The sequence below is a fragment of the Myotis yumanensis genome, unplaced genomic scaffold (genome assembly GCF_028538775.1).
Source record: "Myotis yumanensis isolate MYYU_CA2020_CCGP unplaced genomic scaffold, mMyoYum1.0.hap1 SCAF_12, whole genome shotgun sequence".
NCBI lineage: Eukaryota > Metazoa > Chordata > Mammalia > Chiroptera > Vespertilionidae > Myotis > Myotis yumanensis.
Window position 1 is genome coordinate 42,273,666 of NW_027223763.1, and position 19,414 is coordinate 42,293,079.

Consider the following 19,414-nt stretch of genomic DNA (forward strand, 5'->3'; position numbering starts at 1 on the left):
GCCTTTCCAAGGTAAAAGACTTGCAGAAGCAGCAGCAGTAGTGAGCCACTGGTGAGATTTAAAACATTTAACAACCTGTGAAGCACAGACTGGGTGTCAGCCCTAGTATATTTCCTTCAGATCCTCATGTCACTTACTGTTGGGTAGTTCTGCCTTACGTCTAACTTTGTATGTTCTGAATCTGCACTCTTCTGGGTGAGAACCAAAATCAGTCTATGTTAGAGCTCTCAGTGTATTCAAAACTGTCAGTGGACTTGAGTTGACCTTTCTGCATTATGGCTATAAGGACCTCTTTTTCATTTGGAGAGAAACACCAACCTGCTTAACAGGCAGAACTGACTCATGAAGTAAATCAGAATTTCCATCTTAGCAGCACCTGTGCTTAGCACCACTGCTTTATACATTCCCGTCTCAGTAACTCTAGAAATGTGCTCAACAGTGGAGCTCCCCCTTGTTGAGGGCTTGCTGCTCAGAGAAATCATACAGTTCACCATTATTAGCTGACTTGGGGGTATAGGCAGAGGCCCGGAAATGTGGTTACTTTATCCCCTAGAGAGCCTACTCCCTAGAATTCTTGCCCAAGGGATATTTTAATAAATCAAAATTCTAGTAGAATAAAGAGTTCAAAATTGAATACAAAGAGAACTCTAGTTGTTTTTATCTATACAAAACTGAGAATTATTTTGGAAATAAGGGAGCAAGGCAGTAATATAAATCTTGACTGAATGAATAAATTTATGAGATAAAACACCACAAAGCAATGCTTTTTAAAAATTAATAATCTTTCATTTCTGATATGTGTCTCTCATTTCCCGGGACTGCAGTAGACACCTTTTATGTCTGAGTGTTTTCCTTTTGTTAAATTATGAAGTCAACTTACCCTGGAAATTTGACATAGATTATCTAAAGAGTATCGTTGACATCCTTAATAGATTTACCAAGCTCTCTGACACCAAAACTAATATTAATGCACATAATAAGTGCTCAATAAAGAGATGCTGGGTTGGCATGAAAGAAATTTAAGTGATTTGACCCAGTCATATTATTATAAGAAATGTGTGAATTTACAGTTTCAAAAAAAAATTTTTTAATGTTTTAGCAAGAGCAGCATCGATGAAATATCATAGAGCAGCCAGGAGACTATTTTAAAGGATTATAATCACTTATATATAAATAAATGATATATCATAAGTATATACATATTACTTATCTTTATTCTTATGATTAAGTCAGTCTCATTCCTTTGTATTTATATCAAATACAGAAAGGCCAAGCCTGAAGTGGTCAACAGTAGCACAGAGAGGGAGGCAGATGGCAAAGGGAAGATATAAGGTATGAGCTACATGAAAGTTTCTTTGGAAAGTATTCCATCTTGGCATAAGTTGGATATCCACACAGGGAGAGTTGTCATAAGGCCATCGGGGCCCTTGCCCGTGGTCAGCATTGCAAACCTAGCATGGCACTCTTTCCACTGAGCCTTCATCTAGCTCAGAACCATATCATTCACTAGAACAGAGGTTCTGCTGCTGTAATAAAGAGTCAACACAATGGATGCCTAAATGAGATGGGAGTTTCTCTCTCATGCATATGTTATTCTGAACATGAGTGCAGATTTGATGTGATAACCTCACAGTGTTGAGAATTCAAATTCCTTCTTTCTTTCACTCTGCCCATCTCTGTTTTCACGGATCCATGGGAGCTCACCATTGCCTCTACATTCTGGCCAGAAGGAATCAGGAAAAAACGAACAAGGGGAAATCATAACTCGTCCTTTAAAAGGCACAATAAGAAAGCCATACACAACACTTTGGCTTACATCCTATGTGCCAATATGTGGTCACATGTTCATACCTAACTAAAAAGGGATTCTAAAATGTAGTCTTTATTCTGGGTAAACACATAGCCAGCTAAATATTTTCTCACTACGAAAGAAGGAAAGAATTGGTCTTGGGGTACAACTAGCAGTTTCACCATCCCTTTTCAATATAGCATGCCAGATGATTATTAAGAAGTAGCTGGAGTTGGCACAAGATAAAATGTATCTGCCATTCATAAGTAAGACACACCTATATGTTCCAATATCACTGGGAAGTCTTATCCAGAAATAGCTCCTATAGTGTATGCTTCATATCTTGCTCTTCCACTCTTCATCTGTGAGGTTATTTTAAGTTAACTAAATTGAACCGATCCCTTTAGCCTCAGAGTACTTGCATATGCCAGGCTATGCATAATGCATGTACATTCCCTAATGAATCCTTAGCCATGTATTTTGCTGCATGTTATTTGGTAACATTTAAAATCCCAAGATATTAAAAATAAATAGAATAGATTCTATGTTTCTATGACACTGTACTATTAATATTAATGTTTCAAAAATAAATCCTGGAAAAATGTGACCTACATATAACAGTAGAATGGAGATTGGCCGGCTTCTCAAGTCCATCTTAAAAGTGAGCTTTGGCCTGTTGGGGAAAAGGACAAGAGACCTATCTTAGGAAATAAGAACAGCCCATCTTCCTACTTTGTTGAGGAACATTTGATGAGACCTGATAAGCAGATGAGCTTTTGGGGAGTTTGAAGCCTTTTTATATACCAATTATCCAATTTGACATTTCTACATGTTAATAATCCCTAAATGATAATTAATAATTGGGCAAAATACAGCTGAAGGGCTCTTGAAACCTCCTGAATGCCAGAACATATACAATTGGAAGCATTCGCTGATGCTGACAGTTATTAAGATGAATTAGTAGAGCTTCTCTTCATAAATGGTGAGTGGTCACCTGTTTTAGAGACTGAGGTACACGTGACACTATTGATTAGGTTTTCTTTTTATTTTAGTTCATGTTATCCAGTGAAACTCAAAAGGCAGAGCCTTAAAAAAAATGGCAGAGTTTTAAGACAGTTGGGGTTTCCCTTCTGTCTAAGGCAGTGCTCGGCAAACTGTGGCTCGCGAACCACATGCGGCTCTTGGGCCCCTTGAGTGTGGCTCTTCCACAAAATACCGACTTCTGCGCATGGGCCACGAAGTTTCAATCGCACTGTACGTGCGCGCCCTCACGTGGTATTTTGTGGAAGAGCCACACTCAAGGGGCCAAAGAGCCTCATGTGGCTCGCGAGCTGCGGTTTGCCGACCACGGGTCTAAGGGATCTGTTGCCTTACAGATTTAATGAAACCAAAGGCAGGGGCTTTGAAAATAAACCTCACTTTCCTCTCTGGTTACTCTCTATGTAGAGCAGTTTCATTGCTTTGTGTCTGCCTTACCTGGCGTAGTTTCCTTCATCTTTTCATAACAGCAAACTCAGAACTATTGTGATTTTTTTATTCATACAAGTTTCTATAGAAAATGGACTCAAAGTTTAGGAACCCCATTAGAAAACACTATAAGGCCCTGGTTGGTTTGGCTCAGTGGACAGAGCGTCAGCCTGCGGACTCAAGGGTCCCAGGTTCAATTCCGGTCAAGGGCATGTACCTTGGTTGCAGGCACATCCCCAGTGGGGGGTGTGCAAGAGGCAGCTGATCGATGTTTCTCTCCCATCGATGTTTCTAATTCTCTATCCCTCTCCCTTCCTCTCTGTAAAAAAAATCAATAAAATATATATTTTTAAAAAAGAAAAGAAGCCACTATAATCAAATTCAGTAAACAAATGACAAAGCAAAGGAGATATTTGCTACCCCGAAAAGGAGCTAGTTTCCATAATAATCAAAGAGCACATACAATTCAAAGGAAAAATTCTATAAGAAAATGGGCAAGCCCTAACCGGTTTGGCTTAGTGGATAGAGCGTCGGCCTGCAGACTGAAAGGTCCCAGGTTCGATTCCGGTCAAGGACATGTACCTTGGTTGTGGGCACATCCCCAGTGGGAGGTGTGCAGGAGGCAGCTGATTGATGTTTCTTTCTCATCAATGTTTCTAATTCTCTAACCCTCTTCCTTCCTCTCTGTAAAAAATCAATAAAATATATTTTTTTTAAAAAGAAAATGGGCAAAATCTATCAACAGAAAGAGCACAGGGAAGAAAATGCAAGTGCTCAGCCTCATTCAAAATTAAATAAATGAAAATTAAGAGAAATGAAATGATTTTTAATGTATCTGATTAGCAAAACACAAAGTTTTACTAATAAAATATCTCATGTCAATAAGTGTAGTAGATGGAAATATGTACTGATGTGTGTGTAAATATGGACAACCTATTTGGAAGACAGTTTGGTAACCCTATTAAATGTTAAATGTACATATCCTTTGGGCCTATAATTTTACTTCTAGGAATTTATTCTATGCATATTCATTGCAATAATGTTTAGAGTAATGAAAATGGAATTAACCCAAAAATTTGCCAATATGTGACTCATTAAATTATATGTAGAAATACAGGGAAATACTCTGAAGTTATTGTGAGTAATGCAGCAACTCTGTTTGGGTTCATATGGAAAGATATCCAAGGGTAAATTTTTTTCTCTAAAGTTAAAAACCAGTTTCACAACACACATCTGTGCTTACTATAACATTTATCTTTCTAAAATTATGTATGTATATACATATCTATGTGCATATATGTATATGTGTATATACAGATATACATGTATACTTATAAAACATCTGAAAGGACACAGGTAAACAATTATTAGTTGCAGTTTCTAGGGAGTGAGACTTGAGGTGGGAAAGGTAAATGAGAATTGACACTTTCAATGTTGTTTCTTACATGAGCAAATATATATTTTATAAGAGAAAGAGAGAGATAGAGAGGAGAGGAGAGAGGAGGGGAAGAGAGAAGAGAAGGGAAAAAGGAGGGAAGAAAGATGGAAAGGAGGAAAGGAATGAAGAAGGCAGAGAGGAGGGGAGGAAGAAAGAAAGTCTTTGGAAGTAGTATGCCTATCCATGTAATGTAGTTTAGTACCTTCTTCTGTTGAGTGCATATACTATGTCATTCTTCACCTGTGTGTAAGGAGCCAGCACATCTTTGTTTTCTCTTGTTCACTCAGTCTGCTGGCAACCCTCCAATCCTTCTAAGACAAACAGAAAGAGTTAAGTCAGAAAATCTAGGCAGATGGGCTGGTTAAGGAAACATCATAAAGAATAATATTCTCAAATCCTATGTAAAGGATGTGTATAAAAATTATGAGACCAAGACAATAGGTTTGATGCTTACATTTGATAATAGCTGAACTGAAAGCAGAATTATCTTTCCTATTAAGAGTTGGTGAATGGCAAAATAGCCTAAGTTTATCCCCAATCCTTAGCCATCACCAGATACTCTAGTACTCTATAATGGGGCTACTAAAACTTTCCTACTTTCGTATCTTTACCGTGAGTACAGTCTCTTAGAGTTAGATTTATTTATTTTTCCTTCATCATGCTCCTGAGCACCCCCAAAGTTCAGCTCTCTTCTCTCTGGGCCCTACTCTATGTGATGGAACCCACCTCGCTCAAAAGCTCATTCAACAGCTGTTACATGCTAAAGGTTGTCTGTCATGATCACTGGGGAAACAGTGGCTCCCACTATATTCTTTATTCCTCTATACTTTTAAGATGCTTCGTATGGAACCAAAGCACATGTCATAAGTTCTTCAGCTTTTCAAAATGTGGCAAAAATGAGAACTCCAAATACCTTTCATTTAAAATAAATAGTAATTGCTCTCTCTCTTATATTTCCGCTTCATAGTACTTGTCTTACTCTACCAGTCTTTGCTTGTGTGCTTATAATATACAAAGCACTGTAGGGGCTGCAAGATAAATAAGACCTAGCTGTACACTTGAACTTAGAGTTTTACAAATATGTTAATAACTAGTGTTTACTAAGTGGTATTCTAAACCCTTTACAAAAACAAAATTGATTTAATTCTTATAACAACCCTATGAAGTTAGTAGCATTGTTGTTACTCCCATTGATCCAAAAGTTCACTGAAGCTCAAAGAGATCAAGGAATAGTCCCAAGGTCAGACTGCTAATAAGTGGCAGACCCAAGAAGTCTGCCTGCATCCATGCCTCAACCGCTGTGCTCTCTCGCCTCTCAGTGTGCAAAGAGCTGCATTATAAAGCAGCAAGTGTTAAATGCCCTTCGGTGATACAAAGTGCAATAGGAATTCAGACCGAGAACATATCTGGAGGAGTGTCCATAAGGATACAAGGCCGAGGTATTTTAAGAAAGATTTTGACAGATGTAATGCAGGCAATGATGGCAAGTGATGTAGCTGAAAACAACATCCAGAAATTTAATGAACAGCATGAAGGCTAATTAATTTTTTAATTTTCATTAAATTATTTATCCTGTCTTAAGCAAAATTTCAGCTACATGTGAACTAGGGTTAAATTTTTAGGAAATATGACCATTAGTTATGTATTTTCACTGTTTACCTTTAATCAAATCTTCTTAATAAGGTGATATGAAGGTAAACTATAGAATAATATGATAGATGGGACATTATGCATACATTATACATATAGGCATATATGTATAATACAGATATAGATGATATAGTATACCTATATAGATGATATAGGTTAGATATAGGTATGGATATGGATATAGGTATAGATATAGATATAGCTATGGATAAAGATATAGGTATATTACATATATTTCATCAGTTTGTTTATTGTCTTCATTTTCCAGATGGGAAAACCCACTTAGAAATGGTCAGTGTTCTGCTTAAACTTATATAGTGAATTAGGTGGCACAGCTTTTATCTGAACTCAGAATTCCCATTTGTAGTCTGCAGCTTTTTGCTCAGCATGGTCACTACCTTGGTTTGGGAGGTATTTTTCTTATTTCATTTAATTTAGCACCAGAGAAACTCAAATCAGAAAAAGGTTTTCTGTGCACCTGAGCAAGGATCAAAAGAAGGATCTTAGGGCATCAGGCTTATTTGATGCAAAATCCTTAGTCCTTTATTCCCTCATTTTACCCCCTGAGAACATTTTTCCACTATGTCCTGAAGGATAATTAAGGAAATATCAAGATATGTGGGGTCACACTCAATGGATACCTGATACCCAGACTTTCCATTTTTAACCATGCAACAAATCTAGTTGACCTTCACTAACATGTCATTTTAACTTTTGTTCATTAGGATTTGGTAATGGGGGGTACAAAGAAATAAACTGAAAACACAACAGTACTATTCACTCTGCACAGAAAATGTAGCTAAGTCAATTTTGAGTGTGGTTCCATGAACAAATGCTCATGCTACGTTTCCAGTAGGGTTTGTATTGTTGTCTATTTGAGGCTTTGCTCATAGTACTTAGCAAGAGGTCTAATTGCTGTACACAGTGGTATAGCGGCCTGGGGAGGCCTGTCTTCCCAAGCTGAATTTATGTTCTCAGGAACATGCTAATTAGTAACTTTCTGGAAAATACACAGTAGTTATTCTTAGCTTCTTATTTTGCAAATTGAGAATCCAGAGGAACTAGCCTTATAGTTTGTGTTTCGAGGAATATTGCTTTACGCTTTCCCTAGTGAGCACATTCTTATGAAAAGGCAACTCTGACAGGTTATGGGCAGTGAAGATTTACCAAATTCTGTGAAAAGTGGGGTGAGACCCTACTATGCCTCTGACCAATCAGCTACCCGCTGCCTAACCACTGACTGCCAACAGCTGCCACAGGTTGAGGATGCTCTGCAAGTCTGGCTTGATCCTGGGAAGCTAGGGCCAGAAAACCTCACTTGAGGGTCTGGGGTCCTCCAAACATGTTGTTTCTGGGGAAAAATTAAAGAAGGTCAGAACAGAGGCCTCCCTTTGAAATGAGACACTGCCTGAGTCATCTAACCCAAAGCTAGTTTGTTCAGTAAGTTAACAACTGCAGAGAGATGATTTACCATTAAATTTATCTCCCAGTAAGGGGTAAAATAGCCAAATTGGTAGGAAACCTATTATAATGAAATAGTTTTGATGACTTTTTTGAAGATAATAGATGATAGATAGATAGATAGATAGATAATAGGTAGATGATAGATAAAAGAAAGATGGTAGAGATGTATATGATTTAGATATAATCAATATATATTACTTATATCTATTTATCTATCTAGTCATTTTCTTGGCCAATGAGAGAAAGAGAAGAGGAGGAAATGTGGGCATCTCTTCAGTCAATAATATTACACATATTGAGTGACAAGTTGATCTTGGTTTCAATTCCTCTTTAAAAAGAAATTAAGTACATTAGCCTCTGAAAAAAGTATTCCTTTTAGGTCAAAAGTAGCTAATCAACTGAGAAGAGGACACATATCTCCAGAAATCAGAAAGATGTTTTTTAAAGTAGGAAGGGGGAAATTCCATTCTTGTTCAGTCTTAGAAAACACAGCATTGAAAGGTTCATTATAATTAGTATTGCAACAACTAACATTTCTTGAGGAATTTACTAAATGCTAAGCATTGTTGCAGGTACTTAACATGACTTAACTCACTTGACCCTAGAACCACCAGGCAATCAGCTAGGCTGAAACAGAATAATGGAAGGATACCCCCTCAGCAAAGAGAATGTTGATTTTAAGGACTTATTTAGGTTAAGGAGTGATGGGACAATCTCTAGATGGTACAGAAGGGCTATTTGATGCTTTGCATAATTCTGAATGTGCATCTTCCATTGCCATCACATGTATAAATTCATATAAATTGGGTGATCGGTCTGCTTTAATAAAAGTGTATCCAACCATTGGGTTGTAGAAATTTCAAAGATTTTATTTTTTGACAGGATGCCTGCCGTTTTTCTCTCTTGAGTCCCGCTTGTTTTATTCATTTTGGGGTAGTTGCCAATTAGACCAAATTGGTAAGTATAATTAATGGACAACATGAATTTCCTCTTAAACCCCAACCAAGAAAAATAACCATAGAATCATTCATTTCCTTTAGAATTCATAATAGTATTCTTTCTTATGACTGCTGTTTATCTCCTTCTTTTCTAAGACATCCAACCACATCAGAGTTAGTTACTTCTTTTATTTATCGTCTTAAAATACCATGTAAGATAGGGAGGCAGGAATGAGCATTTACTGAGGTCCTAGTATGATCCAGGCACAGTGCTTGGCATTTTTACATATACTATCTCTTTTCATACAAAAACATTCAGGCAGGAATTATCTTCTTAGATTGACGTGATTCTAAAACCCTTGCTCTTTTCACCGTACATAAGAAAGCATTATTTCACTCAAAAAGACACTCCCCTAAAATTCTGTTACCTTGGAGGACTTAGAGGTTCTTATTTTATGCAGTAACTATTTGAACACAAACTATGCCAGACACGTTTTGAGCATCAGTTTAGGTGAAATTAATCATTGGCAGAACTCTGGGCAGAGGACACTGCCCAGTGTCAAGATGGTGGAGGAACTCACAGGAACAGCACGAGCGGGAGGTAGAACAGGGTGATGGCATGGAGGGTGGAGGTGGAGGCAAACAGAGGAGCTCCTGATCGTGTGCCCATGGCTACAGTCTTTCTTCATGTGACTCGTGGACTTCCCTTTGTCATCCTATGCCTGAGAATATATGAAGGAGGCTGGGAAGGCAAAGGGACGTTCAATTGTCATCACTGGCATCTTTTTTGATCATTGCACCATCATCTAATACATTGGGGTAACCATGACATGAAATTTTCCATCCTTGAGCCCATAACTGTTCCATGAGATAAATAACAACTCTGTACGTTAATGGTCATAGCAGAACTTCATTTTGGGAGTCCTGAAAGTAGGAAGCAGCGGATTTATATTCTCAAAGACTGAAAGCCCTGGGTTCAAATCACATGACTTGACAAGGAAGTTAAATTTCCTCTGGGAAGGTTACATGTATATCGGGAACATAGCATTGCCTTCTGGGGTTGCTCTAACCTGTTCGGCCCAGTCATGCAGACTTTCTACTGCTGGCAGACACAAATCGCGTAAAAGGCCATCCACAATACCAATACCAAATTCATAATCAGTTAATGTGGTGACTTGCCATTTTTTGGATGTTCTCAACTGAATGTGCTCCTTTTAAAGAATTTTCCTCTAAAGAATAGGTTGTGTGAAGAAGCCAGCACAGTTTAGGCATCTGTTCTCTCTTCATCTTGGCTGGACACAGTTGGCTGTGTCGCTGAAAAGTTTGTCACGCTTGTTAATGATAAGTCACTTTGTCAATCAAGACAACAATGGAGTCAAAAGAATAATGTTGAGAGAGTGGAACAAATTTGAGTGGAACCTATTTCTTAGTGTTTGCCTGTCTTGTTTATCTGACTCATTTTCCAATTCAAGCTAGGAGCTCTCTCTTTTTGAGGAAAGAGCCTCTTCCACATTAGAAATACTTGCTCGGGGACTGGACAGTTTCTGTAAACAAATGAGTGTAACAGGGGAAATGTCCATGATTTTTATAAGGCCTTGGATTCTTCCACAACAGGAAAGAATGCTGAGATCTCCTTTCACATCAAAATAGATCTGAGTTGCAAATGTTTGACTGGCATATGGTCCCAAAGTCAGCAAAGTTTACTTTGCTGGTTGAATCTAAGAGGTTCCTTTCATGATAATATAAACCTTCTTGTTTGGACCCAATCTCTTCCTGTTTCACTATCAAAAGACCATCCATATCTTTATTATTTCTTATTTTTCTAGCTTCTCCTTCCATAATGCATGTGGACCTATGCCCCCCCATTCTGAGCTACTTGCAGTCTCCTTTAAATGACATGACCTGTCAGATATGTTTTTGTCCTATCTTGACATAATTCCAATGTCTCCCTTACTCTACTTATTGGCAAAACTTACACTTCAAGTCTCAGTTCAGAATCTTCTCTTCTATGAAATCACACACACACTGATCTTTTAGGCTCAGTTATTCACCACATCCTCCATACTCCCACAGCACTCTCTGTAAACTTCTGTTGTAGCACTGGCTCTTTTTGGTAGAGTGGTTATCTGTCTACCTGCCTGCACTGGCCCTCCTCACCTGTAGATTGTGAGCCCCTTGTGAGCAGAGGCCGGGTCTCACTCATGTTTGTCATCCTGTAAACCTAGCACAGTGCCTGGCACATGCAGGTAGGTGCTCAATAAATTTTTAGAGTAAACTTCAACATTTGTTTTTCTGGCCTGATTTTTAGCTCTGTTTTCCAGCCTGACATAAAATTACATTAAATAAGTCATAAAGGAAGGACAAATAATAAAGCAATAACACATAGAAAGACTCAGGGAGGATAAATGGATAGGGACATGTCCAGGAAAGATCACCGCCCATGCTTCTGTCATTTGCTTGAAAGCATTCACTCTGAGAAACTGCACTTGTTGCTAAATCATTTCCAACTTATAAATTTAGAGAGACAGAGAATATATTTCCTGTAGCTGCCAAGGCTATCATGGCTTCATTATTTCCATTTATGCAGAAAAAGAAGTACCTATCGATTTTGCCCTCATTCTTTAAAGTGATAATTGTCCGTGGCTGCTTTTCAGTCTAAATTAGGATCAACCCATTTCGTATAAATGCATAGCTAACTTCAGAAAGTTAGACAAACAAAGTTAATGAGAAAACTTGTGCTGACTGAGTACTTTTCTGCCATAATCAACAGTTTTACAGTGGGATATATTTAGAGAAGATAAGGTATCTCATTCTCTGAGGGTCTTATAAAAAAAAAGTGGGCTGAGATTTTAATTTGCTTGAAATGGATGAGGCCAGGGAATTTAATCAGAGGACCCTTCAAAACCCCTTCCTAGAACTGAAAATATTTTCCCCATCCCTTCAAAAAAATTATTTGGAGCATTTCAAGCCATTGAAACTAATGGATGTAAGAGTGAAGTATAATTCATATGGGCTTGCACAATGACTAGGATTAGTGCTCCCACAATGCCACTAATAGAGTTGTCAGACATTCTAACAGAATAAAAATCTTTTAACCTTGAACCATTAGCTAAAGATCATTAACCCCCAAGAAAAGTGATAATAAAGATGTTATGCCCTATTATTGACCAAATTAGTGACAGCTGATATGTTTTTTTTTCTTTTTTGGCATCCATTTGTGAAATGAATAAGCAGCTATTCCCCTCACTGAGCAGGCAGTCCCTGTTCTGCGAGGCCAGATTTCAAAAGCTGCGTGGAGTTCCACCTGCCACCACCCCGCAGGCTAACACCGATGTCCCAAATCTCAGGCCAAAGAGTCAACGGTTCTTGGTGGCTAATGAGCCTTGGCGTCTCTGTGTCCATGCGGGGTTCTGTGGACAGTTCCTGCTGGAATGAGGCAGGGGAGGAAAAAAACAGGTGCACCTTTGCTAAACGAGGGGTGAGGATTGAGGAGTCAGCTTTTCTAATATCAAACAGATCTGAGCTGAACCCTCCTCATTAGCAGCATGTCTTCCATCCACAGGCAGTGAGCACTGACTTGGGTGCACATCACAACTTCCTGTGAAATCTGGGGGAGATCCCGAAGGAAGCAGCAATTAAATGTGTGTTCCTGCCTCTGGAGTGTGGGAGGGAATCAAAAACTCACTGCCCTGGTATATGCACTTGTAGGTTCTGCTTTCTTGGCATGCATGGAGCAGAATTTGTTTCATTCTCTTAATTTATTTGGTTTTATTATTCAAGGAATAAGAATCATTGTAGTGAGTATACATTATTGTTATTATACATCATTGTTATTATTTCATTATTATACTGAAATTCATAAATTTCAGCATTTAGGAAATGCCACATAGTAAATTCTTTCCTTAATTCACATAAACCCAAGTCTAAGCCTCCTTTTATCTAGTTTTGGTAAATTCAACCTTAATCTTTATTAGATATATCTCTCTCTCCACCCTCCTGGTCTCTCTCCCTCTTTTCCTCCTCACCCTACCTCCCACCTTCTCTCTTCCTTTTCTCTCACTCCTCTCTTTCTCCCCCTTCCTCTCTCTACCCCCACATTCAGACTCCTCCCTCTCTCTAACCCTGCCCCTCTCATGTTTACAGTATTTCTGGAAAATTGGGAAAGGGCCTCTTAGCTTCCCTCAGCCAAGGTTACCGCTGATACAGTGACTGCCAAGCCTGCTTGGCCGCTGGGGCGGAGGGCCCTGGTGCTCCCTCCCCGAGTAAAGCCAGTGGGATTTTTCTACAGCTGGTGTCACCAGTGCTCAGGGTGCAGCAGCCTCAGGTCTGGCACCCCAAGGTGCACTTCATAGCAGTCCCCCTCAGACCAGCCTTTGCTAATCACATCCTTATGGAGCTACATTTGGGTAGAGAAGACAGAAAATAAACAAAATATATAGTGTATTCAGTAATGATAAGTAATAGAGAGAGAGGTATTGCAGAGAAGGCAGTGTGGGGAAGGAGTTGCAATTGAAAGGGAGTGGTGGGAAGGCCTCACTGAAAAGGGGATGTCTTTTCAGGAAAGACTTGGAGGCAGTGAGAGAGCAAGCTATGGGGTAATTTGGGAAGAACATATCTAGACCATTTCTAGATGAGGGGACAGCAGTTAAAGGCGCTGAGGTGGAAACATGGGCAACGTGTTTGAAGAACCTCAGGATGCCTGTGGGGCCATATGGACTGAGCAAGAAGGAGAGAAAGAAATGGCCAAATGCCGCCAACAGGTCAAATAAGGGATCCAGGAAATGACCATTAGGGATGTCGTTAGTCCCTTCTCCCAGTTCCAGGGTTGGGTAATTTTCTCCCTTTCTCCCCATCAACATACTTGCCTTTCTCTTCTTCCCCTCCCAGACATCAGTGGCTTAGGTTTTTAACAAAAGTTATTGAGGAAGCTACTCTTCAGGTCAGCAGTGCAAGCCTCCCAGGAGAAAAGACAGCCTGGTGCGCCCTTTTTGAAATGAGGAGATAGAAAGAGCACTGGAAAACAAAATATAAAGTAGTTAATAACTCCAAAAATGATCTTGCTACACAGGAAAGATATTCTTTACTTGTAGGCATAGTAGCAAGTAGAGAATGTATTAAATGGGATGAAGTGGTTAAGAGAGTCCTTTTGAAGTAGTTGGTTCTAGGGGCTGAATTGCAAGAAGAGTGCATATGTTCTGATAAGGACATATTGCATCAATCACATACAAGTAGAACAGGTGTCAACGCTTGGTATACGCAGTCAGGTTTCCAACTTGATCATAGGCATGCTCGGGCTTGGCAAACTAACAGGTGTTGCCTTATGCGTATCATTTTTATCACATTAGTTAGACCCAAAGGTTGGCAAACTATGGCTTGCGGGCCAAATCCAGTGAGCCATCTGTCTTTGTAAATAAAGCTTTATTGGCACACAACCATGTCCATGCTCATTCATGTACCATCTATGCTGCTTCTGAGCTACAGTGACACAGTTGAGCATAGAGATGGTTGCAATAGAGACCATTTGGCCTGCAAGTCTGAGAATATTTACTATCTGGTCTTTTGCAGAAAAAGTTTCCTCACTCCTGGTGTAGACTTGGGAATAGACTATTGGAAACATAACATGGGTGTTTTAGTCCTGCTCCATGGGCTTTCATCTTACTTTACCTGAGGGGTCACATCTTGGATTTCACATCTTTGCACAGGGGTGAGTCTGTTCTCCCTGTGGCTTTATGCCAGGGCAGTGGTCCCCAAAGTGTGGTCCATGGACCAGAGCAATAACATCACTTGGGAACTTGTCAGAAATACACATTCTCAAATCCCACAGAAGCTCTAGAGATGGAGCCCAGCAGTTTGTGTTTTAACTGTTCCTCCAGGTAACTCTGATACTTGCTGAACTTGAGGGCCACTGCGCTGGAGCAGACACTGAATAGAAGAGCTGAGAACTTGAAATGGGCATTCCTCCTCACCCCTTGTTGTGAAAATTTGCAATACATCTGGATCGGGCTTTTCAGGGCAGTCCTTAGAGTGCCACTTTCTTCTATAGCACGTTAGGATAGCCCACTTTTTAGAATGATGGCACTGGCACTTATTATCAGTCAAATGATTCGTGGTGGCAGCAGTAGGAAAATAGCCAAGTGGCTGTTTCACACAAACATGACAAAGCAGGTTAAGGAGTTTAAACACCCCCAGTGACTAAGGGCCCAGTGCACCCACTGCCTGCCCCTGGGCCATGACTGTCTCCTGATTCCTCATCATGCGTTTTGATGTGCTTAAGTGATAGAATGTAATGAGGCATTTATTTATGAGAGAAAAGTAGAAGAGATTTGTTTCTAGCACCATCATGGATATGTTAGAACATGTGAGAAACTTTCCATTGGTCTCCCCCCCCCCCCCCCCCCCCAGGATTTATGCAGGTGCTACTGTATTGTTCCTGCTATTTTCCTTCGCTTAATGAACTAATCCTTCCCTGGAGCTTCATCTCTCTGTGTTTCAGAGGAATATGTCTAATAATGAACAGCTGTGCTTTAGATGGAGCTGGAAACCTGATGCCAAGAATCTGGGAAGGGCATCTGTGAGTCTTGGCCTTTTTAATCAGGAGGAGATGCAACAAAGAACAGTGAACAAACTCAGGCCCCTTGCTAAATATCTGAGGACAGCATCTATTTTTAAAACTTCCAGAAATGAGTTTGAGGCCCTGAGACATGAGAGAGATAGTGACCATATGTACTGGTTTGTTCAGTTCCAGTTTATACCTGTCATCCAAAGTAGCAATTAATGATGACCTGTTCACTTGCAAGTGTCCTGGCATTTGTATGATAAATCATATGGTCACCCTAGTGAGAGACAACCCAGTAGAGTGCAGAGTGTGGACTCTGCATTTCCTAACAGGTCTCTCTTTGAAACCTAGTTCAGACATGCAACTTACTCGCTATGCCTCAGTTTATTTAACAGTAAAATGGGGATAATGATATCTCTATCACAGGGCTGTTGAGCAGATTGAGTAAGCATGTGCAACCTGCCTGGCTGAGTGCCCAGTACCTAGTAAGTGTTCAGGGTTGCTTCCTCTAAGGGAGAGAGAAACTGCCTTTAGCCAACTGGCCCGTGGACTTCACTACATGCAATCATTCACTGCAACTCTGAAATTCATAAACAACCTTGCTTTGGCTCCATTTGTAATTATCTTTTTTACATAATGAAATTGTCATTTCTTTAGGAGCTATGACATCAAGAAAATACTTATCTTTCAGAGAAGGCCATATTTGCACCTAAAAAATAAATTCCTGTTCACAAACTTGAATAGGAGGCTCAAGGTTGTTAGATGCTGCTGCAAAATGAAGCCAGAAACAGAAATGACAGTATTGCAATTCATGGTTGTTGAAACTTGAGGAAGCCCAAAAAGTTGTACTTCACTCTTGGATGGGGCAAGTTTCAAATGACTGAGAGTGGACACAGGAGCCAGGCAGATAAAGATCAAAATATCTTAAGGTTGAAGTTATTAGAGATGATGTCTTAGTATGAGGGCCAAATGGGTTCACCTGCTCACCTCCAACTCCAAACGGTCAACCAGAGGAAAAGTTTGGGTCTACAACAGATACTTTTACTAATGTCACTGACTGGCACGAGTTCATGGGGAAAGAAAGAAAGAAGCTAAATCCTCCTCAGTGGAGAATTTTAGTAGATTAGTTACATCCAATTGAGAAACACAGCTATTACTCACACTGATTAGGTTACTCAGTTCTACTTGTGGAGAGTAGGGGAACCGTAAGAGACTAGATGTGTTACACCAATGGAACTCCCTCCACATGGAAACTTGCAACCAGAGGAAAGAAGATTCCCCATGACATCGTCGCCTATATGTCTCACTAAGGATTTAGTCACAGTAAAGACTCGATCAGACTGGATTTGTGTTATCTTTTGGAAAAGATGCCCAGATAATCAAATAAAAATGTATCACTTTTTCCAACTGTTGCTCAAAAATTGTACTGAATACCATTACTAGATCCCAAATCATCAGTACCTTTCCTTTGTCTCATATATGATAATGGCAGTCAGCTATTTTTAAAACTTTGGTGGTGAATGAAGGTCACTCCTAGCCCATTGCAGCATCTTAGCTGCTAAAACATTATCAGTCGCCTCAGAGGAAACAGAATTTAGATTTCCATTTCAGTCATGTAGTTCCCTATTCATTCCAACTAGAGGAAGTGATCATTTTCATGGACCTCCTTCCTGCAAGGGGAAGAAGGTATACCTTTGCTTACATCTTTCTCCCCAGTGGCCAGGACAGGGGACTCCAGCTGGGTCCAATTCTGAGAAACAGCAAGGCTTCAATTTAAAGTACAAGACAGCTGAACTGAAATGGCCTCTTCGAGTCCCTAAGAATTTGGACTCTTCCAGACTTAATCGAGATGGACAAGTGAAATGTGAGCATCCACCCAGGTCACTCAGCAAGTTCTTCTCTTTGTCCCTGACCACTGGTGAGGCCCAGTAATTAAGACCTGTGAAAGGACACTATGGGGCCACTTAAATGGCTGTCATCTCCACTTTCAGTAGCTACATCAATAGTATTAAGATATGACACTCAGTCCCTTTATAAGCACTGATTTATTCCTATCTCTTCAGCTGTGTTAGTCCCAAAGTATAGACCCTGGGCATTGTAGATTTTAATTTTATTTCACAAGTATTTATTTGAACTACCTTCCAAGTGAAGCTCTATGAAAACCAGGATATTGACTAAGAGGGTGGGGGTTTCTGTCCCAAGGGGTTTATAATTTAGTGGATGAAACTTTCTTTAAAACAAGGCAGAATAAAATAACTGCCAAAAGATATGTAAACAACCACAACAACATTGGGACTACACAAGAATGAATAACTAATACTGCCTGAGAGAGTGAGGAAGGGCCTCAGGAATTAGTAACCTCTGAACTGGACTTGGAAGATTGAGTTGGGATCTCTGAGGGCCCACAATAAATAGCAGCTCTCTTCCTTATCCAAGTTCTGAACAATCTGAGAAATAAAAGAGGTACTTGATGGAATTCAAAATACTATTTTTAGTTGGGGGACAAGCTAGCACACATGGTTTTAAGTCTTAGGGTTAGTGACTCCCCTGAATTAGGTAGATTCTCACAGTGAGCCTTTACCTCCCACCCCCAGCCCACCACACACCTTCTGGGGCAGAGCCACTGGAGGAGCCAGTGATCTCAGGCTTCCTACAGGCAGGCAGATGCCAAAAGGGAGAGAAGTGAGGCTAAGTAAGCAAGCCTACTTATTCTCAAATTTACCAAAGAGCCAAGTGAGTAAATGAGCATAGAAAGCCCAAGGATGTGCTTAGGGAAAATCCTTCCCCATGAAATCAGGAGTAGGAGAAAGACTCCTCTCTAAACATTAGGATGGCTACTGGGAAGTTAAATAATCCTAGATGGAGGATCGTGAAAATAATCTGATGAGGCCAGAATCAGAGTAAATGAAGAGTTCTGGAGGGGGATAAGGCTACAAATGAAGGTTGGGTCCAGAATATGGGAGCCTTACCTGTCATATGAAAGGATTGGGCTTTTATCTATAAGCAATAGGAGCCCAATAATGATTGTGATTACAGAGAAGACTGTGTTTATGGATAATAATCAACAGTGATGCGATAATTGTTGTGAAAAAATAGTTAAGCAATCTCAGTCATCCATGGGAAAATCAATGGGCATAGACACTGGATATTTGGCATAATTCCTGATTTCATAAAAATTTAAATCAGATCTGAGTGCCCTGGATCTCAGGTCAGCTGATTAAGAGAACGTTGCTTATGTCATAAAAACGTTTAAAATTTCTGTGGAAATACCTATAATGTCATCTAACCTATGAAAAAATCAGGATATACTTGATGGTAATTTAGTATCCTGCCTTCCTTGCTGTACCCCAAATTTTAGTGATAAACTACTACACATAGAGCACTGGATATGCTGGGAATGTAAAGATAAACTTACCAGAGAAAAGACATGTCCAAACATGTAATTAATGAGATGACACTTCAAGACCTATGTAAGGTATATATTGGCATGTGCTTTTTAAAAAAGCAAGTGCTATAAAAATATATAAATGAGAATGGATCATTCTGCCTAGCAGTGGGAGGTGGTCACAGGGAGGAACCCGAGGAAGGCTTGTCTTTAAATCTGGGAATTGAAGGATGAGTATCAGTTCGTCACAGAAAGTAAATAAAAAAGAACATTCCTCAAAGAGAGAACAGAACCTTTTGCATTTGGGGCTGAGAAAAGAAATTGCAGCCTCCCTTAACTGATGCAAAGAGATTTTTAAAAATAATTTTGGAAAGGTAAATTAATACAAATACCACTGGCAACATTTCCCTCTTTCTTGCCGTCTGCCTCTCTTACCCAGCTCTGCTCTGCACAGTAGGCTAGGTCTTTGAATGTTTTTTCCATCCATAATTCCCTTGGCTGCTCTGTTGCTTACTAATTTCTGTCAAGAAGCCAAAGGAACTTGTACAGGCTATGGACCTAGATCCTGGCACAATTATGGGGGAGTGTGGGCAAAGTATTAAAAAGTAAAATGAATTAGAAACACTCTGATTACTTTACACTTGAGAAGGCAAGGAATGCCTTTTGATGTGGGTTTTGAACAGAGCAGAGACTAAGAGGACTATAGCTTTGTTTGGGTGAATTTTCT

The 19,414-nt window shown here is 39.7% G+C and overlaps 1 protein-coding gene across 7 annotated transcripts in view; it reads left to right on the forward strand.

Moving 5' to 3' along the window:
• TRPM3 (transient receptor potential cation channel subfamily M member 3) overlaps window positions 1–19,414 on the forward strand; it is a 773,499-nt gene that overhangs the window by 577,053 nt on the left and 177,032 nt on the right. For 3 of the 7 annotated variants that reach the window (XM_070431513.1, XM_070431508.1, XM_070431514.1), the window contains exon 7: window positions 8,691–8,765. The exons of the other annotated variants lie outside the window; for them this stretch is intronic. In XM_070431513.1, the coding sequence (XP_070287614.1) occupies window positions 8,691–8,765 (75 nt within the window). The remainder of the gene's footprint in view (window positions 1–8,690; window positions 8,766–19,414) is intronic. 7 annotated transcript variants of the gene reach the window in all.